Source organism: Chlorocebus sabaeus, chromosome 19 (genome assembly GCF_047675955.1).
Source record: "Chlorocebus sabaeus isolate Y175 chromosome 19, mChlSab1.0.hap1, whole genome shotgun sequence".
NCBI lineage: Eukaryota > Metazoa > Chordata > Mammalia > Primates > Cercopithecidae > Chlorocebus > Chlorocebus sabaeus.
The window spans coordinates 4092463-4110268 of record NC_132922.1 but is presented as its reverse complement, the minus strand read 5'-3'; the positions used below and the strand labels follow the sequence as shown (position 1 = coordinate 4110268).

The 17806-nt window shown below is 50.9% G+C and overlaps 1 protein-coding gene across 1 annotated transcript in view; it reads right to left on the bottom strand.

Moving 5' to 3' along the window:
* CERK (ceramide kinase) overlaps positions 1–17806 on the bottom strand; it is a 57705-nt gene that overhangs the window by 23663 nt on the left and 16236 nt on the right. The window contains exons 2-5 of the mRNA XM_073006584.1: positions 17595–17708; positions 16429–16551; positions 8331–8456; positions 6262–6325 (exon numbers count right to left, since the gene is read on the bottom strand). Coding sequence (XP_072862685.1) covers positions 6262–6325; positions 8331–8456; positions 16429–16551; positions 17595–17708 — 427 coding nt within the window. The remainder of the gene's footprint in view (positions 1–6261; positions 6326–8330; positions 8457–16428; positions 16552–17594; positions 17709–17806) is intronic.

Below are 17806 nucleotides of genomic sequence, written 5' to 3'. Positions count from 1 at the left end.
TGTGCCAGTTGCCCTAGACCACGTGTACAAATAACAAGATTTATGGCAAATACTGGCTTTCCTTCTGAGAGTCGGGAATTCAGGTTGCCAGGTAGAGAATGCCTGCACTGCATCAAAACCACTACACTCTGGGTCTCAGGACTCAAGTTTGCGGGGCAGGAACCGCAGGCCTGTGCTGCTGCATTTGTGGGAGCAGAGAGGGTGCACTCCAGGCGACCCGCACCGCGGGAGAGGCACAGCAACCTGCACGGAGACGTTTCTCCTTTGCTGAGCCCGCTGTGCAGCCTTGCTGTGTCCCGTCAGAAATCTCAGCCGAGAGCACGACTCTAGCTCAGGCAGAAAATCACCAGCCGTGTGAGTGGTCTTGAGGACCCAAGGCAAGAGCAGAGGGGACGGAATAAACGCTGGACAAAATGGGTCATGAGACAACCTAAGGAGAGGAGATGGAGAAAGGGGGCAGTGCTGAAGGGAGTAAAGATGGGCTGGTCTTAGGGCATGATGTCCTATGCTGGGGGTGACCCACAGGGAACTAACACTGAGGCAGCAGAATGAGAGGTGCAGGCATGGAGACAGACATGTCACTGCAGCCCAAGGGAAGGCAGAGGACAGGGTTCAGGTTTCCTGGACATCTCCGTAGCCTACAGCAACCCAAGAGCTCCCATTACCCGGGAAGAGAGGGTTGCATGTGGAAGCGCTGCCCGTAGAGGAATGGCGTTGAGTCGACTGGGGGTGCAGCCTGAGAGTCCTCCCTCAAACATGACAGCATCAAGGTGCCTGCCCATTCTCCAGTGGGTCTGGCTGTGCGGGCGTGCCCAGTCTCTAGGGCTGGGATCTCTGCCCACCACCCACCACGCAGGCCACCTGCTTCAGGCCCGGCTCCCGTGGGAAGGCTCTTCGCCCTTCCCAGTAGCCTACACCTTGCGCTGGGGCCGCCTTCCCAGTGGGGCTGTGGTTTCGAGGACAGGGCATCCTTGAACGTGCAGTGTAGCCCCTGTGCGTTCACGGATCACTCAGACAGGCAGCTCAGCCGCAGGAAGAGCAGCCCTCACCGGCCAGGCCTCCCGGCCTCCTGCAGGGCATGTCCCTGGGTTTGGGGAGGAGGTGTGCTCTCCGGAGGTGAGGCCCACAGCATGACTAGCTGATCCCTTGGCTAGGGTGGGTGCAATAAGGTACCAGCCCCATCCCTGCTGAAAAGTAAAGACTGTCTTCGTGCCAAGCTGCCATCGGTTGGAGTTGGTGAGAGGGAGGTGCGTGGAGGAGCTGCTGTCGGGTGGAGTGGGTGGGGGGAGGTGTGTGGAGGAGCTGCTGTCGGGTGGAGTGGGTGGGGGGGGAGGTGCGTGGAGGAGCTGCTGTCGGGTGGAGTGGGTGGGGGGAGGTGCGTGGAGGAGCTGCTGTCGGGTGGAGTGGGTGTGGGGGAAGCGTGTGGAGGAGCTGCCATCAGGTGGAGTGGGTGGGGGGAGGTGCGTGGAGGAGCTGCCGTCGGGTGGAGTGGGTGGGGGGAGGTGCGTGGAGGAGCTGCTGTCGGGTGGAGTGGGTGTGGGGGAAGCGTGTGGAGGAGCTGCCATCAGGTGGAGTGGGTGGGGGGAGGTGCGTGGAGGAGCTGCTGTCGGGTGGAGTGGGTGGGGGGAGGTGCGTGGAGGAGCTGCTGTCGGGTGGAGTGGGTGTGGGGGAAGCGTGTGGAGGAGCTGCCATCAGGTGGAGTGGGTGGGGGGAGGTGCGTGGAGGAGCTGCCGTCGGGTGGAGTGGGTGGGGGGGAAGTGCGTGGAGGAGCTGCTGTCGGGTGGAGTTGGTGGGGGGAGGTGCGTGGAGGAGCTGCTGTCGGGTGGAGTGGGTGGGGGGGGAGGTGCGTGGAGGAGCTGCTGTCGGGTGGAGTGGGTGGGGGGGGAGGTGTGTGGAGGAGCTGCTGTCGGGTGGAGTTGGTGGGGGGAGGTGCGTGGAGGAGCTGCTGTCGGGTGGAGTGGGTGGGGGAGGTGCGTGGAGGAGCTGCCATCAGGTGGAGTGGGTGGGGGGAGGTGCGTGGAGGAGCTGCTGTCGGGTGGAGTGGGTGGGGGGAGGTGCGTGGAGGAGCTGCCGTCGGGTGGAGTGGGTGGGGGGAGGTGCGTGGAGGAGCTGCCATCAGGTGGAGTGGGTGTGGGGGAAGCGTGTGGAGGAGCTGCCATCAGGTGGAGTGGGTGGGGGGAGGTGCGTGGAGGAGCTGCTGTCGGGTGGAGTGGGTGGGGGGAGGTGCGTGGAGGAGCTGCTGTCGGGTGGAGTTGATCGGGGGGAGGTGCGTGGAGGAGCTGCTGTCGGGTGGAGTTGGTGGGGGGAGGTGCGTGGAGGAGCTGCTGTCGGGTGGAGTTGATCGGGGGGAGGTGCGTGGAGGAGCTGCTGTCGGGTGGAGTGGGTGGGGGGAGGTGCGTGGAGGAGCTGCCGTCGGGTGGAGTGGGTGGGGGGAAGTGCGTGGAGGAGCTGCTGTCGGGTGGAGTTGGTGGGGGGAGGTGCGTGGAGGAGCTGCTGTCGGGTGGAGTGGGTGGGGGGGGAGGTGCGTGGAGGAGCTGCTGTCGGGTGGAGTGGGTGGGGGAGGTGCGTGGAGGAGCTGCTGTCGGGTGGAGTGGGTGGGGGAGGTGCGTGGAGGAGCTGCCGTCGGGTGGAGTTGATCGGGGGGAGGTGCGTGGAGGAGCTGCTGTCGGGTGGAGTTGATCGGGGGGAGGTGCGTGGAGGAGCTGCTGTCGGGTGGAGTTGGTGGGGGGAGGTGCGTGGAGGAGCTGCCGTCGGGTGGAGTGGGTGGGGGGGAAGTGCGTGGAGGAGCTGCTGTCGGGTGGAGTTGGTGGGGGGAGGTGCGTGGAGGAGCTGCTGTCGGGTGGAGTGGGTGGGGGGGGAGGTGCGTGGAGGAGCTGCTGTCGGGTGGAGTGGGTGGGGGAGGTGCGTGGAGGAGCTGCTGTCGGGTGGAGTGGGTGGGGGAGGTGCGTGGAGGAGCTGCTGTCGGGTGGAGTGGGTGGGGGAGGTGCGTGGAGGAGCTGCTGTCGGGTGGAGTGGGTGGGGGAGGTGCGTGGAGGAGCTGCTGTCCGGTGGAGTGGGTGGGGGGAGGTGCGTGGAGGAGCTGCTGTCGGGTGGAGTTTGTGGGGGGAAGTGCGTGGAGGAGCTGCTGTCGGGTGGAGTGGGTGTGGGGAGGTGCGTGGAGGAGCTGCTGTCGGGTGGAGTTGGTGGGGGGGAGGTGCGTGGAGGAGCTGCCATCGGGTGGAGTTGGTGGGGGGAGGTGTGTGGAGGAGCTGCTGTCGGGTGGAGTGGGTGGGGGAGGTGCGTGGAGGAGCTGCTGTCGGGTGGAGTGGGTGGGGGAGGTGCGTGGAGGAGCTGCTGTTGGGTGGAGTGGGTGAGAGGGAGGTGCGTGGAGGAGCTGCTGTCGGGTGGAGTGGGTGGGGGGAGGTGTGTGGAGGAGCTGCTGTCCGGTGGAGTGGGTGGGGGGAGGTGCGTGGAGGAGCTGCTGTCCGGTGGAGTGGGTGGGGGGAGGTGCGTGGAGGAGCTGCTGTCGGGTGGAGTGGGTGGGGGGAGGTGCCTGGAGGAGCTGCTGTTGGGTGGAGTGGGTGGGGGGAGGTGTGTGGAGGAGCTGCTGTCGGGTGGAGTTGGTGGGGGGAGGTGCGTGGAGGAGCTGCTGTCGGGTGGAGTGGGTGGGGGGGGAGGTGCGTGGAGGAGCTGCTGTCGGGTGGAGTTGGTGGGGGGAGGTGCGTGGAGGAGCTGCTGTCGGGTGGAGTGGGTGGGGGGAGGTGCGTGGAGGAGCTGCTGTCGGGTGGAGTTGGTGGGGGGAGGTGCGTGGAGGAGCTGCTGTCGGGTGGAGTGGGTGGGGGGGAGGTGCGTGGAGGAGCTGCTGTCGGGTGGAGTTGATCGGGGGGAAGTGCGTGGAGGAGCTGCTGTCCGGTGGAGTGGGTGGGGGGAGGTGCGTGGAGGAGCTGCTGTCGGGTGGAGTTGGTGAGAGGGAGGTGCGTGGCGGAGCTGCTGTCGGGTGGAGTTGGTGGGGGGAGGTGCGTGGAGGAGCTGCTGTTGGGTGGAGTGGGTGGGGGGAGGTGCGTGGAGGAGCTGCTGTCGGGTGGAGTGGGTGGGGGGAAGTGCGTGGAGGAGCTGCTGTCGGGTGGAGTGGGTGGGGGGGAGGTGTGTGGAGGAGCTGCCATCGGGTGGAGTTTGTGGGGGGAGGTGCCTGGAGGAGCTGCTGTCGGGTGGAGTGGGTGTGGGGGAGGTGCATGGAGGACTGCTGTCGGGTGGAGTGGGTGGGGGGAAGTGCATGGAGGAGCTGCCGTCGGGTGGAGTGGGGGGGGGGAAGTGCATGGAGGACTGCCGTCAGGTGGAGTGGGTGGGGGGGAGGTGCGTGGAGGAGCTGCTGTCGGGTGGAGTTGGTGGGGGGGAGGTGCGTGGAGGACTGCTGTCGGGTGGAGTGGGTGGGGGGAAGTGCATGGAGGAGCTGCCGTCGGGTGGAGTGGGTGGGGGGAGGTGCGTGGAGGAGCTGCTGTCGGGTGGAGTGGGTGGGGGGAGGTGCGTGGAGGAGCTGCTGTCGGGTGGAGTGGGTGGGGGGGAGGTGCCTGGAGGAGCTGCTGTCGGGTGGAGTTGGGGAGACGTGCGTGGTGGAGCCGCCTGCTTCCTGGAGCTCATGAACAGAACACTCCCGTATTAGGAGGGGGGCAAAGGGGTATCCCTGTCAGCACCTGGGGGCAGGGGCTCCTTTCATTTCCCTTTCTAACCTTAGCACCAGCAGAGTGCTGGGACCTGGCAAACACCTGATAATGTTTGTGGAATGAATAATGATTTCAATAAATACTTGCTGCAATTGATAACACATTGCTCACAAATTCCAGATGGAACAGAGAGAAGAAAACAAGAAGCCAACCAACGACAAGGCTATTAACTGCAGGGGAAGAGCTCGACTCGAGGAAGAGCGCAATTTTAAGCGTAAAGAACAGCATCAAAAGAACTGGACAGACTTGAGTACATGAATTCGAAAACTTCTACTGGCAAGAATTAATGCCATAAGCAAAATTAAAAGACAGTTTCAAAACTAGCCAAAATATTTGCAAAAATATGAATGTAAATATGAAATGCCTATTATTTGTTGGATAAAAGAACAAATGACTAAAATTACGGCCAACAAAAGAAAATGGGCCAAAGACATAAAAATCAATTCCAAGAAGCCAGCTAGCCAATAGACATATTCCTTAAAAGATTAGAGACTTGCACACGTCAAATTAGCAGAGAAATTTTATACTGATAATACCAAACATGTTGACAAAGATAGTAAATAATATACTATAAGACAGAATGTAAGCTGGCCGGGCGCAGTGGCTCGTGCCTGTAATCCCAGCACTTAGGGAGGCCAAGGCAGGTCGGGTGGATCACCTGAGGTCAGGAGTTCGAGACCAGCCTGGCCAATAGGGCGAAATCCTGTCTCTACTAAAAACACAAAAATTAGCTGGGCATGGTGGTGGGCGCCTGTAATCCCCGCTACTCCGGAGGTTGAGGCAGGAGAATCGTTTGAATTTGGGAGGCAGAAGCTGCAGTGAGCCGAGGTCATACCACTGCACTCCAGCCTGGGCAACAAGAGCAAAACTCCGCCTCAAAAAAGAAAAAAAAAAAAAAAAAAAGAATGAAGTTAATAGAATCTTTTTCGAAAGCAATATGGCAGTACACAGCAGAAATTTTAAAATGTTAATCTCCTATGACTAATTTCATTTCTAGGAATTTACCTTTAAAAATGTAGATGTATGCAGAGAGATTTATGTACAAGAATGCTATCCTATTCTAAGAGCAAAAATTGGAAAGAGCCTAAACATCTACAAGTGAGAGGCTAAATAAATATGGCATGCCCACATAATGGGCCATGATATGGGCATTAAAAATAGTACCTCTGGGAACTGTTTGGGAATTTTGGGGAAAAGAAGAATCCCAAACTGTAAAAACGACAGCATCTAAACTTTCTTGATAACGTGCTTGGTTGATTGGCTTCTCTGTCTGCACAGCGCCGCAGAAGCACGTCTCGTGAAAGACCGAACGGAAACAGAACCAGCAAACCACCATTCTTGCCCAGCCCAGCCAGGAGGAGCGTGTGACTCTGCACTTTTCTGCCGTTTCTTTCTGGCCTTTCTGTAAGAAGCATGTTTACTTTTACAACTGGTTGTGGGCGGAGGGATGGGGGCGGGGCGGTGGGTGCAGATTTAGGAAAGGGAGCTCTCAAAACTAAGAGAGGTGGGTAGAACTTTTTCATGAACAATGGACTCAATCCCGATGAGACGGCTTACTCACCCGTCGTATTTATCTATGTTAATCTCATACAGAGTCTCCTTGGCTTGATTAGCATGTTCAGTAACTGTGGGGAAAAATTATGTCACGCAGTTTATAAGCACATCTGGGAGTCCTCTTGTAAAAGGCAAATCATCCATTCTTTTAAAATGAGTTCCTGTAACACCTTCAGGTGGGTTTCCTAGATAAAATGCCTTCTTCAATCCTACATGGCTCTTATGGGACGGGATCAAGCTGACCTCAGGGAACGTGAACATGGCTCTCTCGTGGGCCACAGTCTGCCGGATTCGAGGCAGCACTCCTGGCATTTAATTGCTGGCAAATAATAATTTCTTTGAAAGAGATTACATCTGTTTTATAATTTTTCCTTATTATACGAGTTTCCTTATTATACAAGTTCCTTATTTTACAACTTTCAAAATTGTTCTCTATACCAAAATGTACTAAGATGTTAGTGTAGTCTCTATACCCGATGTAAACTTCTATTGAGATTCTACTGTACACACAGTTTTGCACCCCTGTTTTCCTGGTATATCCCAATCACCTTGTTATCATTAAAAATCCCTTGTAGGCCGGGCACGGTGACTCACGCCTGTCATCCCAGCAGTCTGCGAGGCCGAGACGGGCGGATCACGAGGTCAGGAGATTGAAACCATCCTGGCTAACACGGTGAAACCCTGTCTCTACTAAAAATACAAAAAAAATTAGCTGGGTGTGGTGGCAGCCGCCTATAGTCCCAGCTACTCGAGAGGCTGAGGCAGGATAACAGCGTGAACCTGGGAGGCAGAGCTTGCAGTGAGCCGAGACCACACCACTGCTTTCCAGCCTGGGCGACACAGCGAGACTCCATCTCAAAAAAAAAAAAGAAAAAAAAAATCCCTTGTAAAGACCCTTTAGAAACGCTACATTGCCAGGCGCAGTGGCTCATGCCTGTCATCCCAGCACTTGGGGAGACCGAGGCGGGCGGATCACGAGGTCAGGAGATTGAGACCATCCTGGCTAACACGGTGAAACCCCATCACTACTAAAAATGCAAAAAATTAGCCGGGTGTGGTGGCACATGCCTGTAATCCCAGCTATTCGGGAAGCTGAGGCACGAGAATTGCTTCAACCTGGGAGGTGGAGGTTGCAGTGAGCCGAGATCATGGCACTACACTCCAGCCTGTCCAGCCTGGGCGACAGAGTGAGACTCCGTCTAAAAACAAAAATAAAAATGAGTAAGTTGTTTCCAGTGCTTTGCTATAATACAAAGAGTGCAATGGGCTGTTGCGTGCATCCATCTCTGTGAACTTGACTGCGTCCTAGGAGAGATTTAGCAAACATAAAATACTGGGCAAAAATGCCCTCATTTTTCAGGCTCTCAACCCACATTACCAAGTGACTTTTTAACATCGTTTCACAAAACACGGTCTCTCTCCGCCTTTCCACATCCAGCACTTGCACTGTGGTGCTGTATTATGCATTCTGAATGTCATTTATTGGTGAGATTATTTCTAAGACTTATTAATCCTTTGTGTCTCCTCTTTTGATAATTTTCTGACTATAATTGTTGCCCTTTTATCTTCTCAGTGTTTTTCTTGATGCCTTCTCTGCTGAGACTTGGCTGGAAAATACTAAGTTATTTATTTTGCATTCTTCCCATTCTGGTATGTTAAAAAAAAAAAGTTCTATTTTGTTTAAAATAATCTTACAGGATAAAAATCTTGGGCTGGGCACAGTGGCTCATGCCTATAATCCCAGCACTTTGGGAGGCTGAGGTGGGTAAGACCGCTTGAGCCCAGGGGTTCGAGATCAGCCTGAGCAATATGGCAAAACCCTGCCTGTACAAAAAATACAAAAATTAGCCAGGCATGCTGGCACATGGTGTGGTCCCAGCTACTTGGGAGGCTGAAGCAGGAGGATTGTCTGAGCCAGGGAGGCCGAGGTTACAGTGAGCCACAATTGCTCCACTGCACTCCAGTCTGGGCAATACAGTGAGACACCATCTAGAAAAAACAAACTTTTCTAGTGACTATACTTGAATCATTTTTCAAACTTACTCCTACATAGTTAACACAGAATTTGCACCTTACCGATGATGTCAGTGGTGATGGAGGCTAAGGTGAACAGTGGTGCCACTTTTCTTTCATATATCCGCTTGCCTTGTCCTTTTCCTCCAAACGGGTTGATAAATACCAGTAAATGCTTTGGTCTGGACGCTGCAAGATGACAACATGTAAATAGCAATGAAAATAACAGAATCAAAATGAAGAGCTCTGCTACTGGACAAAATCAAACCATGGGGCTTTTAGGATTCTGCTTAGTATTATCTGAAGGGAAGTATTTTTAAATGTTAAAGAACAAAGACAAAGAGTTTCCTGATCTGTGAAACAAGAAAATTAACAGGGTGTCCAACTGGGCAAAGGCTATGTCGGACACCATGAAAGTCCCACGAACTCAGAATTCCAACTGAGACGGACTCTCTCTGCTCTGAAGGGTGCTGTCGGGTGTACATGCTGGGGCGGCAGCCTCATTCTTCTGCAGGTGAAGGAGGCGAGTGTGCGGACAGCAGGAAGAAGGAAGGAGACGTCGGTAAGAGTCTTAGGAGAAGCGGACAGGCGGGCATGGAAAGAAGCAGCCACACAGGGAGAGGCTCGTGGAGATGGAAAGACAGAAGCCAATGACCTCATTTCCGTCTCTCCAGGGACCCCACCAAACTCCCATGTTTAGGGTTCCTCAGTCACCCCCATTTTCTTATAACAACTTCCACATTTCTGTTTTGGTGGGTTCATGTAACTCTGCTACTTAAAAGAACACGTTTAACTAACAAATCAATACAAGCAACAAGAGAGTATCTGCCCAAGAAAACTGAAAAACCTAAGTCCATATAAAAACCCAGATACAGGGCCAGGTGCGGTGGCTCACGCCTGTAATCCCAGCACTTTGGGAGGCCGAGGCGGGCGGATCACGAGGTCAGATTGAGACCATCCTGGCTAACATGGTGAAACTCCGTCTCTGCTAAAAAGAAATCCAAAAATTCAGCTGGGCGTGGTGGCGGGCACCTGTAGTCCCAGCTACTTGGGAGGCTAAGGCAGGAGAATGGCATGAACCTGGGAGGCGGAGCTGGCAGTGAGCCGAGATCATGCCACTGCACTCCAGCCTGGGTGACAGAGCGAGACTCTGTCTCAAAAAAAACAAAATAAAACAAAACAAAAAAACCCAGATACAAATGTTCATCACAGCACTCTACACAACAGCCAAGCAGTGGGAACAGCCCAAACGCCCATCACCTGAAGAAGAGATCAATGAGATACAGTCCACACATCCATGGAACATCTTTCAGTCATGAAATAAGCAAACTACTGGGGCGCGACCAACATGACTCAATGTGAAAACAGTACGCAGAGAGACTGAAGCCTTCCACCCTGGAGCACACGTCACACAGTCCCATGCACGTGAAGTTCGAGAGTGGGCAAAACAACCACAACCACAACTACAAGACAGCACCAGCCTGGGTTCCCTACCTGACTGGGAAACATCATGAGAAAACTTCTGGGGTGACAGAAGCCTGGATGGGTTTGAGTTACAAAGCTTTGTGTGTTTCAAAAGTCATTGATTGACACTTAGGATTCTGGCCAGGCACAGTGGCTGACACCTGTAATTCCAACATTTTGGGAGGCCAAGGCAGGAGGATCATATGAGCACAGGAGTTCAAGACCAGCCAGGGCAATACAGTGAGATCCTGTCTCGACAAACAATCAAAAAAATTAGGCCACGCTCAGTGGCTCACACCTGTAATCCCAGCACTTTGGAAGGGTGAGGTGGGCGGATCACTTGAGGTCCGGAGTTTGAGACTGACCTGGGCAACATGGTAAAACCCTGTCTCTACTAATAATACAAAAATTAGCTGGAAATGGTGGCAAGCGCCTATAATCCCAGCTGCTCAGGAGGCTGAAGCAGGAGAATCACTTGAACCCAGGAAGTGGAGATTGCAGTAAGCCATGATCACGCCATTGCACTCCAGTCTGGGTGACAGAGTGAGTGAGACTCCATGTCAAAAAATAATAATAATAAAATAAATAAATAAATAAATAAATTAGCTGGGTGTGGTGGTGTGCGCTTGTAGTTCCAGCTACTCTGGAGGCTGAGGTGGGAGAATCACTTGACTCTGGGAGGTCAAGGCTGCAGTGAGTTATGGTCGTGCCACCGCATTCCAGCCTGGGCTACAGAGTGAGACATCACTCCAGATTCTACCAACATTACAAAGAAAATGAAAGAATTTACTACTAAGTTCACATCAATAAACTCACAAATTTGGATGAAATGGTTAAACTTCTCAAAAAGCAAAATTTGTCAGAAATACCAGAAGAAATAGAAAATCGGAATAGTCTGACAGCTAATAAAGACACCGAAGCTATTAATGACAACTTCCCATGAAGAAAACTCCATGCCCAGATGATTTCACAACTGAATTCTTCCAAACATTTAAGGAAAAAATAGACTCAAGATTATAGGAACTCTTCCAGAGAACAGAAAAGAACAAACATGTATGAACTCTTTGTATGATGCCACTGTGACCTTGGGAACAAAACCAGACAAGGACGTTATCAGAAGGGGGCTCACATTCAGACATCCCTCCCCTGAACCTACGTGCAAAATCCTAAACACAATATCCACCAGTCAAATCCAGTGACACAAACAGAGTACTACACCACAACCAAGAGAGGTTTGTTTACTCCAGGAATGCGATAATGAGAAATTAATGTAACTCAACAAATTAACTGAAAGAAAGTCATACAATCATCTCAATTGATGCAGAAAAGACATTTATTAAATTAAATACCCATTCTCCACTTAAAAAAACAAACTCTCAGAAAAGCCAGATTAAAAGGAAATTCTGTCTTAATCTGATTTTAAAAATCTATTAAAAACCTAAGAAACACCATTCTTAGTGGTGAAACACTAAAAGCTTTCTTCTGAGATCAGAACTGAGACAAGGATGTGGCCAGCACCCCTGTGTTGGTCCAAGCCAGGGCAAATACATAAGGAAAAGAAATAAAAGAGAGAAGAATTAAAATGGAAGAAACAGAACTGTTATTATGCACAGCTGACGTGATCGTGTTTGACAAAAATCTAAAATAATCATCAAACTATTAGCACCCATAAGTGAACTTTGCAAGGTCATTGAATGCAAGGTGAAATACACAATTCAATCACATTTCTATACACAAACAATAAAAAAAACACAACAGTGCAGTAGGGAAAAGGAGACTTTCCTGTAAATGCTACAGGGTCAAGCAGATGTATCTATTTAATGAAAATACTAGGTTGGGCACCGTGGTTCGTGCCTGTAGTCCCAGCTACTTGGGAGGCTGAGGCAGGAGGATCGCTTGAGCCCAGTATTTCAAGGCCAGAGTGAGCTATGATCGCATGGCTGCACTCCAGCCTGGGTGACGGAGTGAGACCCTGTCTTGAAAAAATGAATACATAAAAAGAAAGAGGAAAATGAACCTTGACTGCTCACCTCACACTGTACAGAAAGATGAATTCCAAATGGGTTATGTAGATCTAAATGTGAAGCGGAAAACAATAGAGCTTGGAGAATACCACGTATTCATGACTTTGGAGTAGACAAAGATGTCTTCAATAGGACACAAGCTTACCAGAAAGTTTTTAAAATCATAAAAATAGGCCAAGCATAGTAGTTCACCCTGGTAATGTCAATGCTTTGGGAGGCTGAGGTGGGAAGATTCCTTGAGTCTAGGAGTTTGAGACCAGTCTGGGCAACACAGCAAGACCCCAGATCTATGAAAACATTTTCAAAAAATTAGCCAGGCATGGTGACATGTGACTGTAGTCTCAGCTACTTGGGAGGCTGAGGCAGAAGCATTGCTTGAGTTCAGGAGTTCAAAGCTGCAGTGAACCGTGATCATGCCATTGCACTCTGCCCTGGGTAACAGAACAAGACCTCATCTCCCTTTTTTTTTTTTTCTTTTGAGACAGAGGTTTGCTCTTTCGCCCAGGCTGGAGCGAAGTGGCGTGATCTCAGCTCACTGCAACCTCTGCCCCCAGGGTTCAAGTGATTCTCCTGCTTCAGCCTCTGGAGTGGCTGGGATGACAGGCGTGTGCCACCATGCCTGGCTCAGTTTTGTATTTTTAGTAGAAATGGGGTTTCATCATGTTGGCCAGGCTGGTCCTGAACTCTTGATCTCAGGTGATCCACCCGCCATGGCCTCCCAAAGTGCCAGGATTATAGGCGTAAGCCACCATACCCGGCCAAGACTCCATCTCTTTAAAAAAAAAAAAAAAAAAAAAAGAGATTGAAAGACAAGTTACAGAATGGGTAATTCTTATGAATTACATAAATTTATGTAATTCATAAATTCAATAAAAGATTCAGATCCACAATATGTAAACAGTTTCTACACATCATTAAGAAAAAGATACAACCAGCCAGGCATAGTGGTTCACGCCTATAATCCCAGCACTTTGGGAGGCCGAGGCAAGTGGATCACTTGAGGCCAGGAGTTCAAGACCAGCCTGGCCAACATGGCGAAACCCCGTCTCTACTAAAAAGTACAAAAAACTAGCCAGGCATGGTGGTGCACGCCTGTGGCCTGTAGTCCCAACTACTCAGGAGGCTGAGGATTGCTTGAACCCAGGAGGCAGAGGTTGCAGTGAGCCAGGATCGCGCAACTGTACTCCAGCCTGGGCAACAAAGCGAGACTCTGTCTAAAAAAAAAAAAAAAAAAGGAAAGAAAAAGATATAACCAAACAGAAAAATGCACAAAAGACTTGAACAGAACCTCACAAAAAGGGATATCCGAATGGCCCATGAACAAATGAATGTGTTTCTAATGAACCATTAGGGAGTGCAAACTACAATCACAATGCAAGACTACTAACACTCCCCACCACGGCTAAGATGTAAAGGTGTGGCTAAGATGTGGGGCAACCAGAACTCGCGCACCCTGAGGGAGGAATGCAGGCTGGCAGCGTCTTCTGAAGTCAACACATGAAACAAACTCATGAAAACAAACCCAGCAACTCCATTCCCAGGTATGCACCCAGGAGAAATGCAGACGGGAGCAAAAGACATGCTCTAGAATGTTCACAATGCTACTGTTCATGACAGCCCACATCAGGAAACTGTCCAGACGACCAGCCACAGCACCATGGGTGAATAAATGGCCGTAACATTCACATCACGGAATACCATACAGCCTAGAGAATGAACAAACGGCTGCCCCACGCAACAGCGTGGAAAACTTATGCGAGAGTATTAATACTCGCCACCATAGTGGAAAACAGCGTGGAAAACTTCACAAGTGTCACGTTGAGCCAAGAGCCAGGCACAAAAGAGTTCATACTGTATGATCTGATTTCTATCAAGTACAACAATGAACTTAGTTGTTTAGAAGTCGCTGCAGTGGTTCCCCTTTGGGGAGTCATGACCACAGGGGCACGGTGGGGGACCCTGGACCTGACAATATTCTGCTCCTTTATCTGGGTGCTGGTTACACAAGTGTGCTCAGCAAGAAAATTCACCCAGTGCACACTCAGAGTGAGATCCTCTGTGTCTGCGACATGATAATCAAACACTAAAACAACCTGAAATCCCAGCACTTTGGGAGGCCGAAGTAGGCGGATCACTTGAGGTCAGAGGTTGGAGACCAGCCTAGCCAATGTGGTGAAACTCCATCTCTACAACAAATATAAAAATTAGCCAGGTGTGGTAGTGGGCGCCTATAATCTCAGCTACTTAGGAGGCTCAGGCAGGAGAATCGCCTGAACCTGGGAGTTTGCAGTGAGCCGAGATTGCACCACTGCACTCCAGCCTGGAAGACGGAGTGAGACCGTCTCAAAAAACAAAAACGAAACAAAGAAAAAAACCCACTGAAACAGATAACAGGGTTCGAAGTTAAAATTGCAGAATAGCTGAAACAATAGAATCATATACAATTTTTACATACAAGTAGACTATACCAAATGCACAATTATAAAGATGAAAATGAACACACATTCTCCAGTGGAAGGCAGGGTTCAGAGAACTTTCTCTTGGAGTCTGCACCTATAGGATCAGGTCTGGAATCCAATCACCTAAAGTCTCATGAAAACAGGTTTGATGGGAGGAAAGGGAAAGAGAAAACAGGAGGACAGAAAGGGGGGAGTCAAGAGACAAACAGAGGAGGGGAAGGTGGGAGAAACGGACGCGCTTTTCTTTTTTTTTTTTTTTTTTTTTTTTTGAGACGGAGTCTCGCTCTGTGGCCCAGGCTGGAGTGCAGTGACCGGATCTCAGCTCACTGCAAGCTCCGACTCCCGGGTTCCTGCCATTCTCCTCCCTCAGCCTCCCGAGTAGCTGGGACTACAGGCGCCCGCCACCACGCCCGGCTAATATTTTGTATTTTTTAGTAGAGACGGGGTTTCACCGTGTTAGCCAGGATGGTCTTGATCTCCTGACCTCGTGATCCGCCCATCTCGGCCTCCCAAAGTGCTGGGATTACAGGCTTGAGCCACTGCGCCCGGCCCGGACGCGCTTTTCTAAATAGCCTAGTGCTGAATGACACGCACAGGAACAGGGCTTGTGGTGGTTTGAGATGAGGATGGTCAGGATGAGCTTGTCACGACAGCAGGTGGTGGAGGCCAAGTCCCCCAGGATTAAACAGGGAAGTGTGGAAACACAGGTCCTCCCGCCCCAGTTGTGATCAAGAGGAGGGTTCTTTCAAGCAAGGATGCTGCTCTGAAGTGGATATGTGGGAATGCCTCCTTTTAATAAACGGAAATTCACTTTCTTGATGTAGATGCCAAATTCATTCAAAGACACATAAAACCAACCTAAACACGTGCCATTTCTATTCTATGGGTGAAGCCTATACTGAGTTGTCAAGACTGTGTATCCGCTGGGCTCAGTGGCTCACACCTGTAATCCCAGCACTTTGGGAGGCTGAGGTGGGAAGATCGCTTGAGCCCAGGAGTATGCGATCAGACAGGGCAATATGGCAAAACCCTGTCTCTACAAAAAAATACAAAAAAATGAGCCAGGCGGGGTGGCACACGCCTGTAGTCCCAGCTACTCAGGAGGCTGAGGTGGGAGGATCACTTGAGCCTGGAAGGTGGAGGTTGCAGTGAGCTAAGATCACACCACTGCACTCCAGCCTGGGCAACAGAGCGAGACCCTGTCTCAAAAAAAATTGTGTATTAAGGTTATAAGTAAACAACGTGAAATAGTGTTATGAATACAAAATGAAGGAACACCTACCACTTTGCGTGTGTGTGTGTGTGAACCATATGTTCCTTTTTTTAAACTTTTAAGTTCACGAGTACATGTGCAGGTTTGTTATATAGGTAAAGTGCATGTCATGGGGGTTTGGTGTACAGATTATGTCTCTACTCATCCTACTACTTTTTAAGGGTGACAAAGTCCTGTTACTCAGCATGCAATAACTAACCCACCAGGCTCCGGGCTCCTACTACATTTCAGATGTGGACACATCCTTGGCTGGGCATGGTGGCTCATGCCTGTAATCCCAGCACTCTGGGAGGCCAAGGTGGGCAGATCACTCGAGGTCAGGAGTTCGAGACCAGCCTGGCCAACTTGGCGAAACCCCGTCTTTACTAAAAATGAAAAATTAGTCAGGTGTGGTGGCGCATGCCTATAGTCCCAGCTATGCAGGAGGCTGAGGCAGCAGAATCACTTGAACCCAGGAGGTGGAGATTGGAGCGAGCTGAGGTCACGCCACTGCACTCCAGCCTGAGCAACAGAGCAAGACTCCATCTTGAAAAAGAAAAGAAAAGAGAAAAAAGAGATATGGACACATCCCAGACAGATATGAGTTGTATTCCTCCATGGGTCCAGTTTAATTCTCACATTCACCTCGAATGTAAAAGCTATTACCATCCCCACTTCCAGAAAGAGAAACTGAGGCTCAGAAGGGTAAGTGACCCGCACCCAGGCCTCCTGGCTAGTAAGCAGGGGGTTGGACTCTATGCCAGGTTCCAGGCTGTGGAGCCCATGCCCTTTGCACTCACTGGGCTGGTCCGCTAATGAGAAATTAAGTCAGCCTGACTCATCATGTCCACCTGCAGTATGGCCAGCTGCATGAAAGGGGGAGACACGTCTGGAAGATCACCCAATCAGGAGTGTGCGTGCCACCACGGCCATCCTGTCTCTCAGTCCAAGCACACACGTACTCAGCTTCTCCAGCATCTCCCGCAGGGTCTGCAGCCACAAGTGACACAGCTGCTCCTCTGGGCACCAGAAAGTCACCTGCGCCCACTTCCAGCGGTGCCGTCGTGCTCTCTTTACACAGTGAACTGCACAGAAGCAAACACGCTCATTAGTGCAAGGTTTGCAGTGTCACTGACAAAACCTCAAGTGAATATGCACCAAATGCAGCTAATCATAGGTTCCTAACTGAACTTCCCCAGGGGTTCTCTTACCTTCTAATGAGTTAGTAACTTTCAAGGTATATTAGAAAAAACATCCTATCTTTCTTTTTTTTTTTTTTTTTTTTTTGAGACGGAGTCTTGCTCTGTCGCCCAGGCTGGAGTGCAGTGGCCGGATCTCTGCTCACTGCAAGCTCCGCCTCCCGGGTTCACGCCATTCTCCTGCCTCAGCCTCCCGAGTAGCTGGGACTATAGGCGCCCGCCACCTCGCCCGGCTAGTTTTTTGTATTTTTTTTTAATAGAGACGGGGTTTCACCTTGTTAGCCAGGATGGTCTCGATCTCCTGACCTCGTGATCCGCCCATCTCGGCCTCCCAAAGTGCTGGGATTACAGGCTTGAGCCACCGCGCCCGGCCCAAAACATCCTATCTTTCAAACGTTTTAAGTCACATAAGGGAAAAGGGCCGATGTGATGACTCACGCCTGTAATCCAGCACTTTGGGGGGCTAAGGCGGGCAGATCACCTGAGGTCAGGAGTTCGAGACCAGCCTGGCCAACACGGTGAAACACCGTCTCTACTTAAAATACAAAAAAGTAGCCGGGTCTGGTGGTAGGCGCCTGTAATTCCAGCTACTCAGGAGGCTGAGGGAGGAGAATCGCTTGAACCCAGGAAGTGGAGATTGCAATGAGCCGAGACCACGCCATTGCACTTCAGTTTGTGCAACAAGAGCGAAACTCCGTCTCAATAAATAAATAAATAAATAAATAAATAAATAAATAAAAATAAGGGAAAAAATGACCATTAACTAAAACATTAACTAAAGGTAGCATTTGGGAAAAAAAAATTAGGAAGATTTCATAAAGATAAACCAACGCATTGAGCTTGTTAAACTAGTAACAAAAAAGTTCCCTCTTGTGTAATCTACATAGAATTAATCAAGACTGTGGGAGAAGACATTTAGGCTCTCTCACCTGTAAAAGCATAAGGCTTTTCCATTTTCTGCCATTTTCCACTGCTGTGATGTTTCCCTTGAACATCTGTTTCCTCGACGGCGATGATCTCAGATACAGGCACAGAGCAGGCATCTGTAAAACACCACGTCCTTCTGTCAATAAATTCACCAGAATCAACACAGGTAAAATCGGTCCAACTCCAAGAAGCTGAGAATATTCTGCTTTAATAT